The sequence below is a fragment of the Vitis riparia genome, chromosome 14 (assembly GCF_004353265.1).
Source record: "Vitis riparia cultivar Riparia Gloire de Montpellier isolate 1030 chromosome 14, EGFV_Vit.rip_1.0, whole genome shotgun sequence".
In the NCBI taxonomy this organism is placed as follows: Eukaryota; Viridiplantae; Streptophyta; class Magnoliopsida; order Vitales; family Vitaceae; genus Vitis; species Vitis riparia.
Window position 1 is genome coordinate 27223788 of NC_048444.1, and position 14520 is coordinate 27238307.

At 33.6% G+C, this 14520-nt stretch overlaps 1 protein-coding gene and 1 pseudogene across 3 annotated transcripts; both read right to left on the reverse strand.

Moving 5' to 3' along the window:
- Positions 1 to 3752: 3752 nt before the first annotated feature.
- On the reverse strand, positions 3753 to 4461 carry LOC117931285 (annotated as a pseudogene).
- A 4794-nt stretch (positions 4462 to 9255) lies between these two features.
- LOC117929771 lies at positions 9256 to 12048 on the reverse strand. 3 transcript variants are annotated; one of them, XM_034850170.1, is made up of 2 exons: positions 11408 to 12048; positions 9256 to 10860 (listed from the first exon to the last, which is right to left on the reverse strand). In XM_034850170.1, exon 2 carries the CDS (start codon positions 10783 to 10785, stop codon positions 9382 to 9384), a length of 1404 nt encoding a protein of 467 aa, XP_034706061.1. In that variant the 5' UTR covers positions 10786 to 10860; positions 11408 to 12048; the 3' UTR covers positions 9256 to 9381. The 3 variants fall into 3 exon arrangements, with proteins under 3 accessions (XP_034706061.1, XP_034706062.1, XP_034706063.1); XM_034850171.1 differs by having other exon boundaries at positions 9256 to 10950; XM_034850172.1 differs by lacking the exon at positions 11408 to 12048 and adding an exon at positions 11080 to 11228 and having other exon boundaries at positions 9256 to 10950.
- Between the last annotated feature and the right edge of the window lie 2472 nt (positions 12049 to 14520).

Below are 14520 nucleotides of genomic sequence, written 5' to 3' on the forward strand. Positions count from 1 at the left end.
TTTTTAGAACAAATTTTGAAAAAAAAAAAATGTTGTTGAAAACAGAAAAGTGTTTCAAGAAGTTCAATAGCAGATTTGTTTGAGCTTCAATCTCTACAAAGCTATTATCCTTAATTTTACCAAAAAAAAATCCTGAAAATTGATGTGTGCACTAAAATTTAGTACATGTTTTATCAAATAAGTACCAAAATTTTTAATTATTACTGAAAATCATACTCAAAAAATTAAGTGGGCACTTCAATTAGACCCGTCATTGGGCCAGGCCCATCCAAGAATGAGGAGGCCAAGTCTGGGCTTAGCCTGATTACCTCCCGGCCAACCACTTTGGCACAAAAGGAAAGCTGTGTGTGGGCGTTGGGCCGATTGTTCAGTCTAGCTCTCAACATGTGACTTTAAATTATTAAACCAAAATTGCCAGTCATATTTATTAATAATCCTCCTAAGTAATAATAATAATAATGATAATAAAACTGATATAAAGTGGCTTTAATAATACAATATAAACTTTATAATATATGATAATGCAGTTCAAAATATTACTACACCAATGTTAATTTTAGTTCATTAATTAAGGCTCGGATAAAAAAAATTGTAGATCGAGAAAGGGGAAAAAAAAAAAAAAAGGAATCCCAGATGAAAATGAGATGTAATGAAATTTATTCAACTGCTATGTTTCTAAATTATTCACAATTTATATATCAAAAAAAAAAAAAAAAAAAAACCAAAACCAAACAAACAAACAAACAATTGGGGGTGCATGGTAGAAACATAAAATTGAACTCAACCAATATTTTATTTCTCTCTGTGTTTTATTTTTTCCCTTTTACCTTATCATTTTCTTGTCCTTTTTATTTCCCTGAAACTTTCCATGACAACCTTCCATAATCTATTGATGGCCTCCTAATTCACCTGGTTTTAGAGATTCTACATTGCTTGTTCCTTTTTGTATTACTTAAAAAAGCTCCATGAAAGTAGAATGCTTCATCTTCAATAATAGTTGCAGCATATTTTTGGTGTCTACTTTGAAAGAAGTTCACAGCATCAAATTCTATTAAGATATCTGCCCTACTTGGTTTATTGCTACTTAAGCTGTAAATAAGCACAAAAAAAACTACAATCTAGTATTATTTTTAGTCTTTGATATGCATGTAATTTATCTTAGTATTAACCACACTTCAATGATAATTTTAGGCCCCATCTAGACCGCAAAAGTTATCATAAAGTGTATGGAAATAATTTTTCCCCCGATTTATCCTTGTCCTCCTCTAATTTTATCTAAGTTTTTAATTATTCTCTCATTTTTTTCATGATTAAATTAGTAAGAGAATTTTTCTTTTTTCTTTCTTTCCTTGTATATTTTATCCTCATGTCCTTTAAGCTAAATGCTATGTTTTGCTTCTCACCTGCAAACTAAGAAGCTTAAAACTATACCACTATTTGACAAGATCAAACATGAAAAAGAATCTGATTCCCTATGCAGAAACTTCATTTCTGGTCTTCTCCCAACAACCAGTATTTGAAGAAAAACAAAGAGGTATACCCAAATGAAAATGGTTGTTGTAGTTGGTGATAGGTTAATATTTATTATAGACGAAGGATGAGCGGATGTTCTTTCAATGCAGTTCAGAAGTATTTGGCTTGGAACTTACAGCATCAATATGTTATGTTAAATCTGTGTGATGATGGAATTTTCTATGAATTCATGAGAGTTCAATTCTAAGTGGATTGTTTGGTGATGAAGACATGCATGCTTGAACTTTTACTTAAGAAAGTTATGTCATTTTCCCGGTACCTAGTCCTTGAAATTTGCAGTGACATGCCCATGTTATATTTGCTTGATCCCATGTATGATCAACATACAAGTTGTCATGAATACATGCTATGGTGCTTTGATATTATTGACATATTTCAATGAAACATGCATGCATTAGGGTTCCAGGGATAAAAAAATATATAGATTAATTTTCAATTTTGGACATGATTCCCAGGGAGGATTGCGAAAAGTTGTACCTGTGTTACATTGAGCTGCTGCAGCTCACATGGAGAACTCATGGGCATTTTTCTCTCTGTCAGTGGAATTGGGTGCATCAAATGCCGTGCGACACCAGTTCGCTGTTAATCGATATAGATCGATAGTTGCAGAAGCGTCACGTGCCAACAAACCATGAGGTCCAAACAAAGTATGAAGATCGTGATTCCATGGCCTGAATCAATGGAGCTGATAGAGGTACCTTTGACAACCCATTCTTCATGAAAACCACTGCATAATATTCCTTTAGCATAGTTGGTCCAAAAGTTAATTTCTAGATTTTCAGCTTTTGTCGCTCTCTCTCTAACACCAAGATGTAGTCTTATAGATTTTGTCTTTAATATAAACTCCACCCTAGCAACTCTCATTAAGAAAAGAATGAATGATATTTGAGAAGTGGTCCCCCATGAATTTACAGTAGTAGAAACCCTAAATCTCTGACAGAACTGAACTTTTCACTTTATAATTATCAGAATTTTAGCCATCATCCTTTATGGGAAGATTGCCCAATCCATTTACATATAGTATAATATAGGCATGCCTTAGGTTTCAAAAGATTTTTCTCAAGAAATCATGTCGTGGAAAGCCCTAGATAATGGTCCTGGGATTCGGGGTTAAGAAAACCCTAACCCTAGTACAGTTGAAACTTTGGTACTACCTTTCACTAACTTATGTCTAAAGGTGATCAACATTAATGTGGGCCTCACAAGAGACAGCATGGGCTAGCTACTTTGTTCCATCTGAACTTCTCCTTCCTGAATGGCTATTGGGATGGAAAACCCAGAAATCTTGTATGCCTGTGAGAGAAAGGGAGTGATCAGGCTGTTGGAATTTGAAGTTCTCAGGAAGAATAGTCATCACCCTTATTTTATTTGGCAGATAAGTAAGTAGACCTTTATACGAAATTTCATTTTGATTAGTTATATATCTAATGTAAAAGTGATTCAATTGATTTGTCTTCATGTAGGCACAAGGATATGTTGACTAGATTAATTTAGCTTAGCATAAGCTAATTCAATCTTCAAGAGGTAATTCAAACAAAAAGAAAAAAGCCCTACAGAACTAACGAGCATACTTGCGTAAATGAATTGACAAAGATTAATTTAGCTCTAGCATATGCTAATTCGATCTTCAAAAGGTAATTCAAAAGAAGCCTTAGAGAACCAATGAGCATACTTAAACAAATTCGTTGGATGTATAGTAGCCATTCGAAAACACTACTTTTTTTTTGGACGAGAATAGATCTGTAGTTGGTGATTCGAGTTTATCTGTGAGTACTGGCAAAAATTCTAGGTTTATTCATTAAGGGTTAGGAAACTAATCTCAAGAGCTAATGGGCATCAGTTTCTGTTGGACTCAATTTGATAAGCCAAAAGTGGGACTAGCTGAACTAAATAGTTTCTTCCTTATTTTAGGGATTGTTTAGCAAAATAGTACCCAAGAAAAAAATGGAAGAACTAGTGTTTAGTCAAATGGAAGTGTTTAAAAAATAAACCCATTAATCTCGCTTCCAGTAACTCAGACAATTTTCTTTACGGTTTGAAGCTTTATTTCTTAAGCAAAAAGGGATCAACCTTACATAGGCTTGAACTATGATGATCTATATCCCATTGAAGAAAATTAAGGAAAGTCCCATAAAAATCAAGATTTATATATCATGATTGAGTTGAATACCATATGATATATATAACCAAAATTACATATCAAAATACAAAAAGTGGTTAATCTTGCACAAATCTTTCTTCCCCCTTTTTCACCCAAAGAAGAAGAAAAAAGGATAGTAAGAAAGAAATGTGAAAAGCCCTAGTTGAGGAGAAAGGTGCAAAATACCTCAAACTTTAGATCCTACTGACTTCGTTGGAGGAAATCCAGAGATATATTCAAACCTTTTACAATTGATTCAACCATATGGGCAATAAACTCGAGCTTCCTAGCTCCTATGATGTTGTTCATCACCATTATTATCCTCATTATCTTCATAATAGATATTGCTTAAGATGGCTTTGTAAGAGAGCTATTACCCTTCTCGATAACTCTGCACTCTAATGGAGGAATTACAGTTTGCTTCCCAGCTTGGATACATTTACAGTTTGATGCTTCATCTTTGTCTTCACTGCCACCAACTTTGTTTGGTTGGCTCTCTCTCTTTCAAACTCCCTATATTTATGTAAGTACCTTAATATAGCCTCAGCATAGTCATCAAATCCTAGTGCACTCAGAGCCCAACAAATGTCATCTCCGTTCACCGTCTTGCGGTTCTCTTTGTGACACTTGTCAGATGCTTCACCAGTAACAAAACTTATGAACTCAGATGCACACTCTTGCATTGTTTCTTTGCCTTCTTTGGAGATCTTGGCTCTTGGTGGCAGGATTTGCTTCATGATCCGGCCCACGTTGGCAATAGGCAGCAAATGATCCTGCTCATCAACCATCTTTAGAATCAGATTTGCTAGATTGATTGTCTAAACCAAAGACACATTGCAAGCTCTTTAATCTTAATCGCGGACTTGATTCTATATAGATTTTATCTATGTATATATGCATGTACATATGTATGTGCACAGTGCGAATTCGCATGTCATGGCACCAATAGGATCCGTAACAAATACTAGTGGGTCACTTTGCTCGAGGTATATGCCATGGCGATTACAGGTCGAATCATTAGTATAAATGCTAGCGATATTCTTGATGGTATATCATATAAGTTTCATTCAGTACATATAGCTAGCTTGGAAGAAACCATGGATCTTTGATGGGCAATTTGAATGATTTTAATTTTCAAGTTATTGAAATGAATTGGTGATCAAGGAAAAATAGGAAAAAGGGCAAATTAAACCTTAAAGTTTCATGATAGTTAACCTGAAATTAATAAAAATAACATGAATTTTTTCATACTAGTACTGCACAAATAATGTCACTAGGGCTAAATCTAGCAAAGCTTAAGGGTGACTCAATCCAGTAAAACCAATCAGAACCACCCAAGTCAATGCTGAGCAAGCTAGGGCCCTCTACTTTCTACTTAAGAATTGGGAAGAAATGATCTTCAAAAATAAGATAATTAAAGACTAAAAAGGTTCAGTATTCCACTATTCAGTACAAATGGTCCCCCCCACCCATTTGATCTGCAACCTTTAATGCTCCCAATACATCTAGATTGGTTTCAAAATAGTAGGTGAATGGCCTACATATGTGCACGAATGCGTGTTTTGGATGGATTTCCAACCAAATAGTACACCTAAAAATACATTATTAGAAACCCTAGTGTTTGTCACTCTATCTGGTGGCAAAAGCATTTCAGTTTTGAATTCAAGTTTGTTAGGTATGGTTTTAGTCAAGGTCTGGAAGATGTTAATAAAACCCAATAGGTGCACACTCAAATCGGTAACCAGTAAGGTACCAGCACATGCTAATCTGGATTTTTAGTGCGCTGATTAATCTAGTGTTCAACAACTTCGAATGTATAATAGTTCCATTGGTTTTTTCCGTAAGCTGATTCGCCTTATGGTCGGTCAAATTGTTTTATAGCAAGCCATCATTCTAAGTATAGGTGCACTTTCTTTCCATAAAATGATTTTTCATGCAAGTGAACCATGAGCAGATTCTTGTAGCCACTTACTAAAGGATCACCATCTAAGAACCGAAATGAGAATGAGGTCAGTTGAATAACTATTCCAAGTAGGAGTACCTATATAGTATCAAATTTAAGACCTGTAAGCGTGATGATTAATCAATTCGAAATTCGTCAAAAACCTACTCCAAGAATTTAGTTCTTGAGCTTCAAAAAAAATCTAGTCTAGATGATTAAGAACCATCCAGTTAGGCTTATTTTAACATATGCTATTGCTAGCCACTTCATGCATTATCAATTAAGAGAAAATTTCTTGCTCCCGAGTGTACTAAATATGACCAAAACACAGTCAGATGCAGTATGATGTAGCTACATCCACTGTTCCTTCCTAATCAAATGCTTATTCAATCACATGATCACCCACTGTTTGTTTTACATGGCTTAACCTTCTTTAACATTTACTTGAAGTTACTGATATATGTGTATGTGTGTGTGATCAATTTCTCTTTTCCCATTTGAAAATGGCCTATATAGGATCTAGCTAGTCCAAGATTTATTAATCTTCTCCTCTTTGCTCTCCATATATCATCATCTCTCAGCCAATAATGGTAGTCACATACATGACACTTGGTATATTTTCGATCAGTCCTCATCAGTTTACATGGATAGAAATTAAATCTTAATCAAAAGATTAGAATTTGAAAGAAAGATTCCCTGTATGGTATACATAACAAGTTTTAGCCTTCTGTACATAATTTATGATGGTGTTAAACTCCACTGAAGAATCCAAGAATATATGAAACAACATGAATTAATACGATGTAAACCTTCTACCTTATGAATAAGACTTCTAGATATCGGTATGTTTACCTTATATTATGACTGTCATCGTCTTTTTGAATGGTTTCATCCCAGTTCTGACTGACACAGTTGCAGATCATTCGCTGTTATGCATGAGAAAACATTCTTATGGATACTATAAACTTTTTCTAGGGTTTGTTATTTATTAGCATATAAGATAGGCTTGTGCTTGTACCTGATAATCATTAAAATACTACAATTAGATATATAATATAGAGCTTATCTTGTTGGACCCCATCTAGGATTTGGAACTTTATTACCCATTATAGATGGTTGCATTAAACAAATGGGTATGGGCACTGCATCCATAAAACGATCATGAAAAACCCTAGAAACTTCGAAAGTCTTTTGAGGCCCATAGGAAAAATATTGAGATTTTCCTCTTATTTTATGAGACCATCAACAAGCTTTGTTCAAGATTCCATGGCATCTGATTTGATCCAGTTTCACTTTGAATCAAGTGCTGGCTTCAAAGGAAAGGAAAGAGTGTTTCCTTTATGCTTAGGGTTCATCCTTTTCTTTTGGTGGTGGTTGTTAGTCCATGTGGAGGGTTTAAGCTTGCTTGCTTTAGAACAAATTCACAATACACTTGTCTTTGTCTACTTGCAGTATTTAACTAAGAAAATGATATTGAATTGGTTCTTTATCATTTGTTTCTAAATTATTTCTCAAACTAGGGTTGTAAATAGACTGGGTTATTCTAGGCTTGGGTTGGGCTTAGATGCATGCTGGGTCAAGATTTGACGTGGGTGGGCCTCACTTTGGCCTAAGACCAAGCATAGGGAGTTTTGGCCTATGGCCAGAGTTTAGTCTTTTCTCTTAAGAATATAATGGCATTGTTGAACCATCAATTTTCCTAAAAGCTCACACTAGATAGAATTTGAGAATTTAGAGTCAAATGTAATAAAACAAACAAAATTTTGGATTCATATTCAACAAATAAATAGGGGAAATGCAAATTATGAATAAACCAAACTCTAATATCATATTGAACTATCAATTTTCTTAAAGCTTAAACTTACGGGATTTGGGCCTAATTCCAAGTTTAAGAGATAAAAAAAAAAAAAAAATGATGTAAGTGTAGAAGTCATTATCAACCAAGAAAGTAGAAAGGGGTTAATTATGCATAAATAAGAGACTCGGGACTTGTGAATAAAGAGTCTAAAAAATATTGAAATGAGTGAGTCATGAGTATGAAATACTAGCAACATATATTATGAATTAACAAACATGTCTTGTAATTTTTTTATATTAAATTTATGATTATTTTTCTTGTTTATTTTTATTGTATTTTATGGTGAAGGTACTCCTTTCTTATCCTTTTAACTCGAGAAAAAGAGCGTTAAATTTCTCTTAATTTCAATGGATCATGAAAACCCTAGAAAAAGGAAGGCCAACTCCAATTGTAAAATTTTTTAGAAAAATTTTAGGTGGTCCAAAGTTGAAAATAAACTCGACCATTTTAGTTAAATGTGATGCAACGAATTCGCAATTTTGAAGTCATTAATCACTAGTGTGACCTTGTAACCCTAATGAAAATGAGAATTCAAACAAGGGTTCAATATTGAACCCAAAGAAGTGATTTTTTTTTTTTTCACATCTCCTACCCTCATATTAGATAAATCGGAACACAAAAACAATTCATTTTATAAAGTTAAGGATCCATTTGGAAACTATTTTGTAAAACAATTTTGTAACTTTTAAAAAAAAATGTTTGGCAAATTTTTGACAAATGCTTTTTTTTTTTTTTTTTTTTTTTTTTTAATGTTTTGAAAACAAGTTTCTTTTTAAAACAAATTTGAAGCACTTTCAAAAGTTTTAAAAAAAATATATATTCTACAAAAAAAAAATGAAAAAATGAAAAAACTTTAAAAAATTTTGTATTTGTATGTAAGTGCAAAAATCCTTCATGGAGAATAAGTCGAAGAAAGTGTTTTTTATATTTGAGTTTTCAAACATACTTTTGCTACCAAAAACAATTGAGAAGCAGTTTTCAAGAACTATTCTTAACACTGTTCTTGAAAACATTATAAAAAAAGACGCTGATTCTTTGTGATTTGGAGTTCATGAAAGTGGGGAAAAAATCTTATGTTTGTAATGGGCATGATTAGAAGCATGGTAAGGATGAGGTGGTATGGGCCAGTCAACAGACCCAATAAACATGGCACTAGCCCATGAATCTGGTTTTCTTTTCTGGGTGAGCTCGAATATGTGGGCTTGTCTGTTGACGTGATGGGCTTTGACTTGTTGGCTATGGATGTGGTCAATTATGGGCCCTGGACCATGGGCTGAAAGTGCTTTGGAGGTCATTGGATCAATCACATAAGATAAGAACCATAGTTAACAGCCTTGCATGCAGAAATGCAAAAAGTTAAGGTCAGAACAAAGAACAGAAGGGATATGGTTTTCAGTCCTCTCAGACTTGTCTGCAATCCTATATAGGATAATCTGGAGAAGGGAAAGATTTCGGGTTTCGGCACAAAGGTTGCTGCAATCTGGAAATTACCAGTTTCCCAGAAACAAGATTGAATCAGACCATTCTTTCCCACATGATGAAGCTCCTTTCTCAGGCGAGAGCTGCAAATGAGCTAGACCATCTTTACATTCTAGGGCAGTTCAAGGAGATAGATCAATGAAAATAAGTATCACATGGTAGTATTAGGACTAAACCTGCGACTAATGGCAGCAATGCAGCATGCCTGAGAGGTTACTAGTGAAGAAGATGAGGAATCCTAGAATTATATGAGGCGAAAAGATAACCAGAAAGAACAGAAAAGATGATTAGAAACACAACATATCTGCAGGAAAATTCTGTATATAAACACTTGAGATAACATTTGAGAGTACAAGTCACAAGAAAATATGTTGGAGTTCATAGCTTAAGATCATTAAAAACAAGGAAAAGGCAATTAACACTGTATGATCATAGGGATCTTGGAGGTTTCTCCAGCAATGCAGAAAGAAAAACGTCATCTCCTGATTTGGGAGAAATAGACCACTTGTGTTTTTTGTACCTGAACTGCAGAAACATGTACATGTAGTCATCCAGAGCCTTCCTGTCACAAAAGAACCGGTCGATCCATAGCAACCCTCCAGGCCTTAAGATCCGATCCCAGTCGAATAAGATGAAGTCCATCAGCTGCAGGTCCAGCCAGCCATCCATGAACCCACTTGTATGAATCAAGTCCATGGTGTTATCAAAGAAGGGGAGCCGTTGATTCAGTGTCACATACAGAGGAATCAGGCCCCTAAGTGCGATTGTCTCACTGAAAGGAGCCCCAAGATTGAGAGCAGTTGAGATGATAGTAACATTCTGTTCCCTCATCCTTGCTGCAAAAGTCCCAGTACCAATACCAAAGTCCAGGCCTATCCTGATCTCGCCCGGCTTGATTCCCAGAACATCCCTTATCAAGAAATCTACAGGCAGTGAGCTGTTGGTCACCCATTTAAGCTTTTCATTCTCCATCTCAAAACACCCAGCACACTTTGAATACCCCCTCTTTGGATTCTTGCTCGATAAGCATTCAAAGTTCCTGCACTGATAGTTACTCCACCTTACATTTCTACCATCTGGTATTCTCCAGAGAGACTCATTGATTGGATACGGCCTGAAATAGAGCTTCGATGCCCTTGTCAGGCACCGCCTTCTGGGCAATGGATCACAGCCGTTGATCATGAGCTTCTGGGCTTGATTCCAATCATCTTTACAATACGACCCAATATCATAGTCCATGTACTCTTCCAATTCCTTCTTCATTAGCACACAAGCATGTCCTATAGTGTTGTATACCTTCCCTGTTCCATAAATATTGATCCTCCCAAGCCTGTTCTCCTTTGGGGTTATATATTTCCGAATCTCTTCCACTACAAAGGAATTGATCAAGGGCTCCTCCTTAATCGTCGCATTCCCAATCCCTTCAGCCCTGGGAAACCGAATCTGTCTGAGAGAAATGTGAGCACTGTAAAGGGGCTGAATCACCTCCTCCTCCAAGAACTTTTTATATTCAGTTTTTGAAATGTTGGCAGCCATAGACTCCTTGTTCTTCTCCATCTGTTGTACTGTCGATTCAAGCTTGTTCTGTAAACTTTCCATCTGGGCTAGTACTTCTTCAACCCGTGCGGACAACGCCTTGATATCAAAGCCCTCATAATCTTCCTTGAAGCCATAGAAATGGCGACAAATATCTTCATTGTGCAGGAAAAACCCGGCGGAGTAGAACCTGAAGAGACTAGATATGCTTACAATTATAACAAGGCCTCCCAATATAATTTGAAGCGTGCCCATTACCCTTAGCAGTCTACATTTTGGAAAGCACAAGTTCACCATCCTTAACTGGGAAATCTTTGAATTTTCTTTCCACCAATTTTCGGTTCTTTCTCTTCTTCCCCAGATGTTTTCAGCCTGATTTACATTCAAATGATTAGGGATTCAAATGAGCTGAATTCTGAAACTTGGGAAGAAATGGATATGCAGTTATGCTGCTTTTGGTTGCTGAGAAAATGCAGGAAAAGCAAAGGAAAAGGAATTCAGTTTTGAATGGTAGATTCAACTATGAGGTTGGTTGAGGTATTCATTGTCTGGAAAAATAACATTAGTGGCAAGATTCAGAGTTTTTACTACCTTTTCTTTTTCTTATTCTTGGCAGCCAAACAAAGGGTTAATTTGATGCAAGTGGAGAAAAATAGAGAAGCCAAAGCAAAGTCCAGAGCAATTTTTCCAGAAACCAAGACAGTATAAGACATAAGATTGTAACATCATACTTTCTTTTCACTTTCTTCTGGTTTCTCAGCAACCAAACAGAGTATTAATGTAAAAACTAAACCCAATTTTAAACAAATTCAATAGGACAGAACAGAAATAAAGCTTCTTGATCTTAATTAAAATTCATGTTCAAATAAGAAACTGAAAGAAAGATATGACAAAATGATCAAGAAGCAGAATCACTCACTTGGGCCTACTTGGATTTGAAGCTCTGATGAAAATTCCTCTTTCTTTCTGATAGAAAATTCTCAAGAACTTTCCCTCACTGAGACATCCGTCGAAGTTCCTCTCTCAAAACTCCACAAAGAGTTCCATTTTTCTCTCTATAAATTTATTATGAAGAAACAACTTTCTCTCACTAAAAACTTCAGAAAGACTCCAAGATTTTTCTCTCTCTAAAAGCAAAATAAATAAATAAAAACTCTCTTCCTGAAAACCCACCATTCCCCGTCTCTAAACCATTTAAAAAAGACGACTTTCTCTCACTAAAACTTCACCTGATTCTCACATCTTTCTCTCACTAAGACTCTGCACAAACCCACAAAGCTTCTCTCCAAAAACATAAAAAAATTAAACCATCCCACACTGCATCTTCACAGGCCCACAAAATCTCTCTCTAAGAACATCAAAACTGAACTTTCTCTCACTAAAACCTCACAAACCCGGAAAAATTCGCCCTCCGAACCAATCAAAAACTCAACTTTCTCCCGCTAAAACTTCAGAAACACTCAAAAAGGTCCTCTGCCCCTCTCAAAACTTCACAAAATTACTCACGCAGAGGCAACTTTTGAGCTGGGAAACCGTGGAGTTTAATCTTTTGGAGTTAATTTTAACCATTTCATATTAATTAATTTGGATTAATTTAACAGAGAAGCTCGAATCTCGTGAAGAGCCCATAGAGAAGATCCAAAAACGCAGCGTTTTGGGAGTTGACTGCGAGTGTGTAGTGGTGGTGGGTTAGGTTTTCGATGACGAAGAGTCAGCTCGAATTGCGGCGAAGATTGGCCGTTTTCAACCGTTAAAGATGTGGTTTTTGATAAATTGAATTTTGACGGTTGGATAGAGTCTTTGGGGGAAGATGTGGATTGAATAGCCACCGTCGATTGAGTCCTTGTGGAAAATTGGCGGCAATGCAGGCCATTGGTTTTTAATTCTGTAGGGCTGGAGTTAGGTACATCGTTAGTTACTAAGTTAGGTGGGTTCCCTCTTCAAAGGTTAGCCCTCAAAACGCAGCCTTTTGAATTACCAATATTTTTCCTTTTTCTTTTTTTTTTTTTCTTTTTTAATTTTTAATTTTTTTGCCTTTTAGGTAATATATGACTATAATTTTATAATGGATTCATAATTCAATAAATAAATAAATAAATAAATTTTGATTTGTTTTATATTACTAGGTTTGTTCCACCTGCAAGTGTGGACTAGATAGGTAATAAAATTGATATTATATATATTTTTAATTATTTAATAAAAATTATAAAAAAATAAAACAAAATTTCAAAACTTTTAGGTAATTTTAGAAAAATTTGTGTTTTAAAAAATATTTCAACGACATGATAACTCTATGCATATATTTCTTTTATAATAAAAATAAGTAAATATCAAATTATAATTAATTATTATATTTATTTAATAAACAAGCATACATTAAGAGGTCAAATAAGTTAGGCCGTATTTGATAACTATTTTAGAGAATAGTTTTCTATTTTTCAAAATAAAAAAATAAAAAATACGTTTGACAACCAAAAAATGTTTTGTGTTGTTTGTTCTTAAAAACAGAAAATAAAGTATTTTTATAAAATATATTTTAGTTGCTTTATATTGTTTTATTTTGTTTATTCAAGAATTGTTTTAGAAAATAATTATATAAGTAAGTAGAATGATTAAAAATAAAGTACTAGATAAAAAAATTATTTTTAAAAATATTAAAAACATTTTAGGTTTCTAAATAAATTTTTGTTTTATAAAATATTAAAGAACATTTTTCAAAAACTATTTTTCATAATTTTTTTGGAAAACAATGGCCAAATAGGACCTTAATTTTTCATGTCCTTTTGAAAATTTAAGGGGAAAGTAAAAAATAAAAAAGAGAAAATAAAAATATAATTTCCACTTAGTATAAATTTTTTAACCTACTTCTCCAAATTTATTTCTCTTTTTTTCTCTTTTATATAAAAAATAAAATAATTTAAAAATATAGAAAATTTTAAAATTTTCCATTAAGATTTTACATTTCTTCATATTTTTATTAGAAAATCAATATAAATATATAAGTTAATAATGGGCTCTCACATGGTCCATGCCTATTGGGTTAATGGACTCTCACATGGCCCATGTCTATTTGGTCTAGTTGGGTATTGCCCATCACTTAGAACTTCAATTAATGGGGTAGTCTAATTATTATTCTTCTACTTTCCATTTTTTTCTAACCTTAGTATATATATATATATATATATATATATATATATATATATAGACTATTTTTCCAAATACATTTACAAATATTTCTTTTTTTTATTTGTAAAAAAATTAAGAATTTTAAAATACGTAAAGTTAATTTTGAAAGAAATTAAAAAGGAAAACATTTCCAAATAATAAAAATAATTTGGAAAATAATTTAATTTAAGAATTTTAAAAATAAAATGTTTGTAAATTCTTCTTATCATAAAAAGAAAAAAGAAAAAGAAAAAAAGAAGAAGATCTTTTCAAATCTCCGTGAGCTTCTTTAAGTTCCTTAAATACTTTTTTTTTGTTCTTTTAATAAAATATGATATCTTTCCAAATCTTTCTAACATTCTTAACTTTTCATAAATTATTCCACATCCATTAACTTTTCTTTAATATATGTGTATTGAGGAAGTTTTCTAACAAACTCATGCACCTAAACTTTATTTCTTGAGTTCGTAAGAGAGATTTGCATCTTCTTGGTGTGTTGAGGTGTTCACTAAGTGTATATGTAGTGTTGCATTGTAGACGTAAAAATTGGTATGAGTACTAGGGCAAACTTAAAATAGTATTCATTAGGTAAACTTATGTGCTTTTTTTTCGATAGTGGATTTATGTTTTACGGTTTCTAGATCCCGTGGTTTTTACGTCGACAAAATCTCTGGTAGACTTGATGGATGGTTTTCCTTGTAAATAGTCATGTCCTTGTACAATTAAATTTCTCAACTTCATCTCTAATATTTTAAAAGAAGTTTTTTTTTTTTTTTTTTTTTATAAAAAAAAAAAAATTGTACTAAAATGACAAAATTTCTCTTAAAAAAAATGAGAGATGATGTAGAGTGATTTAATCATACAAGA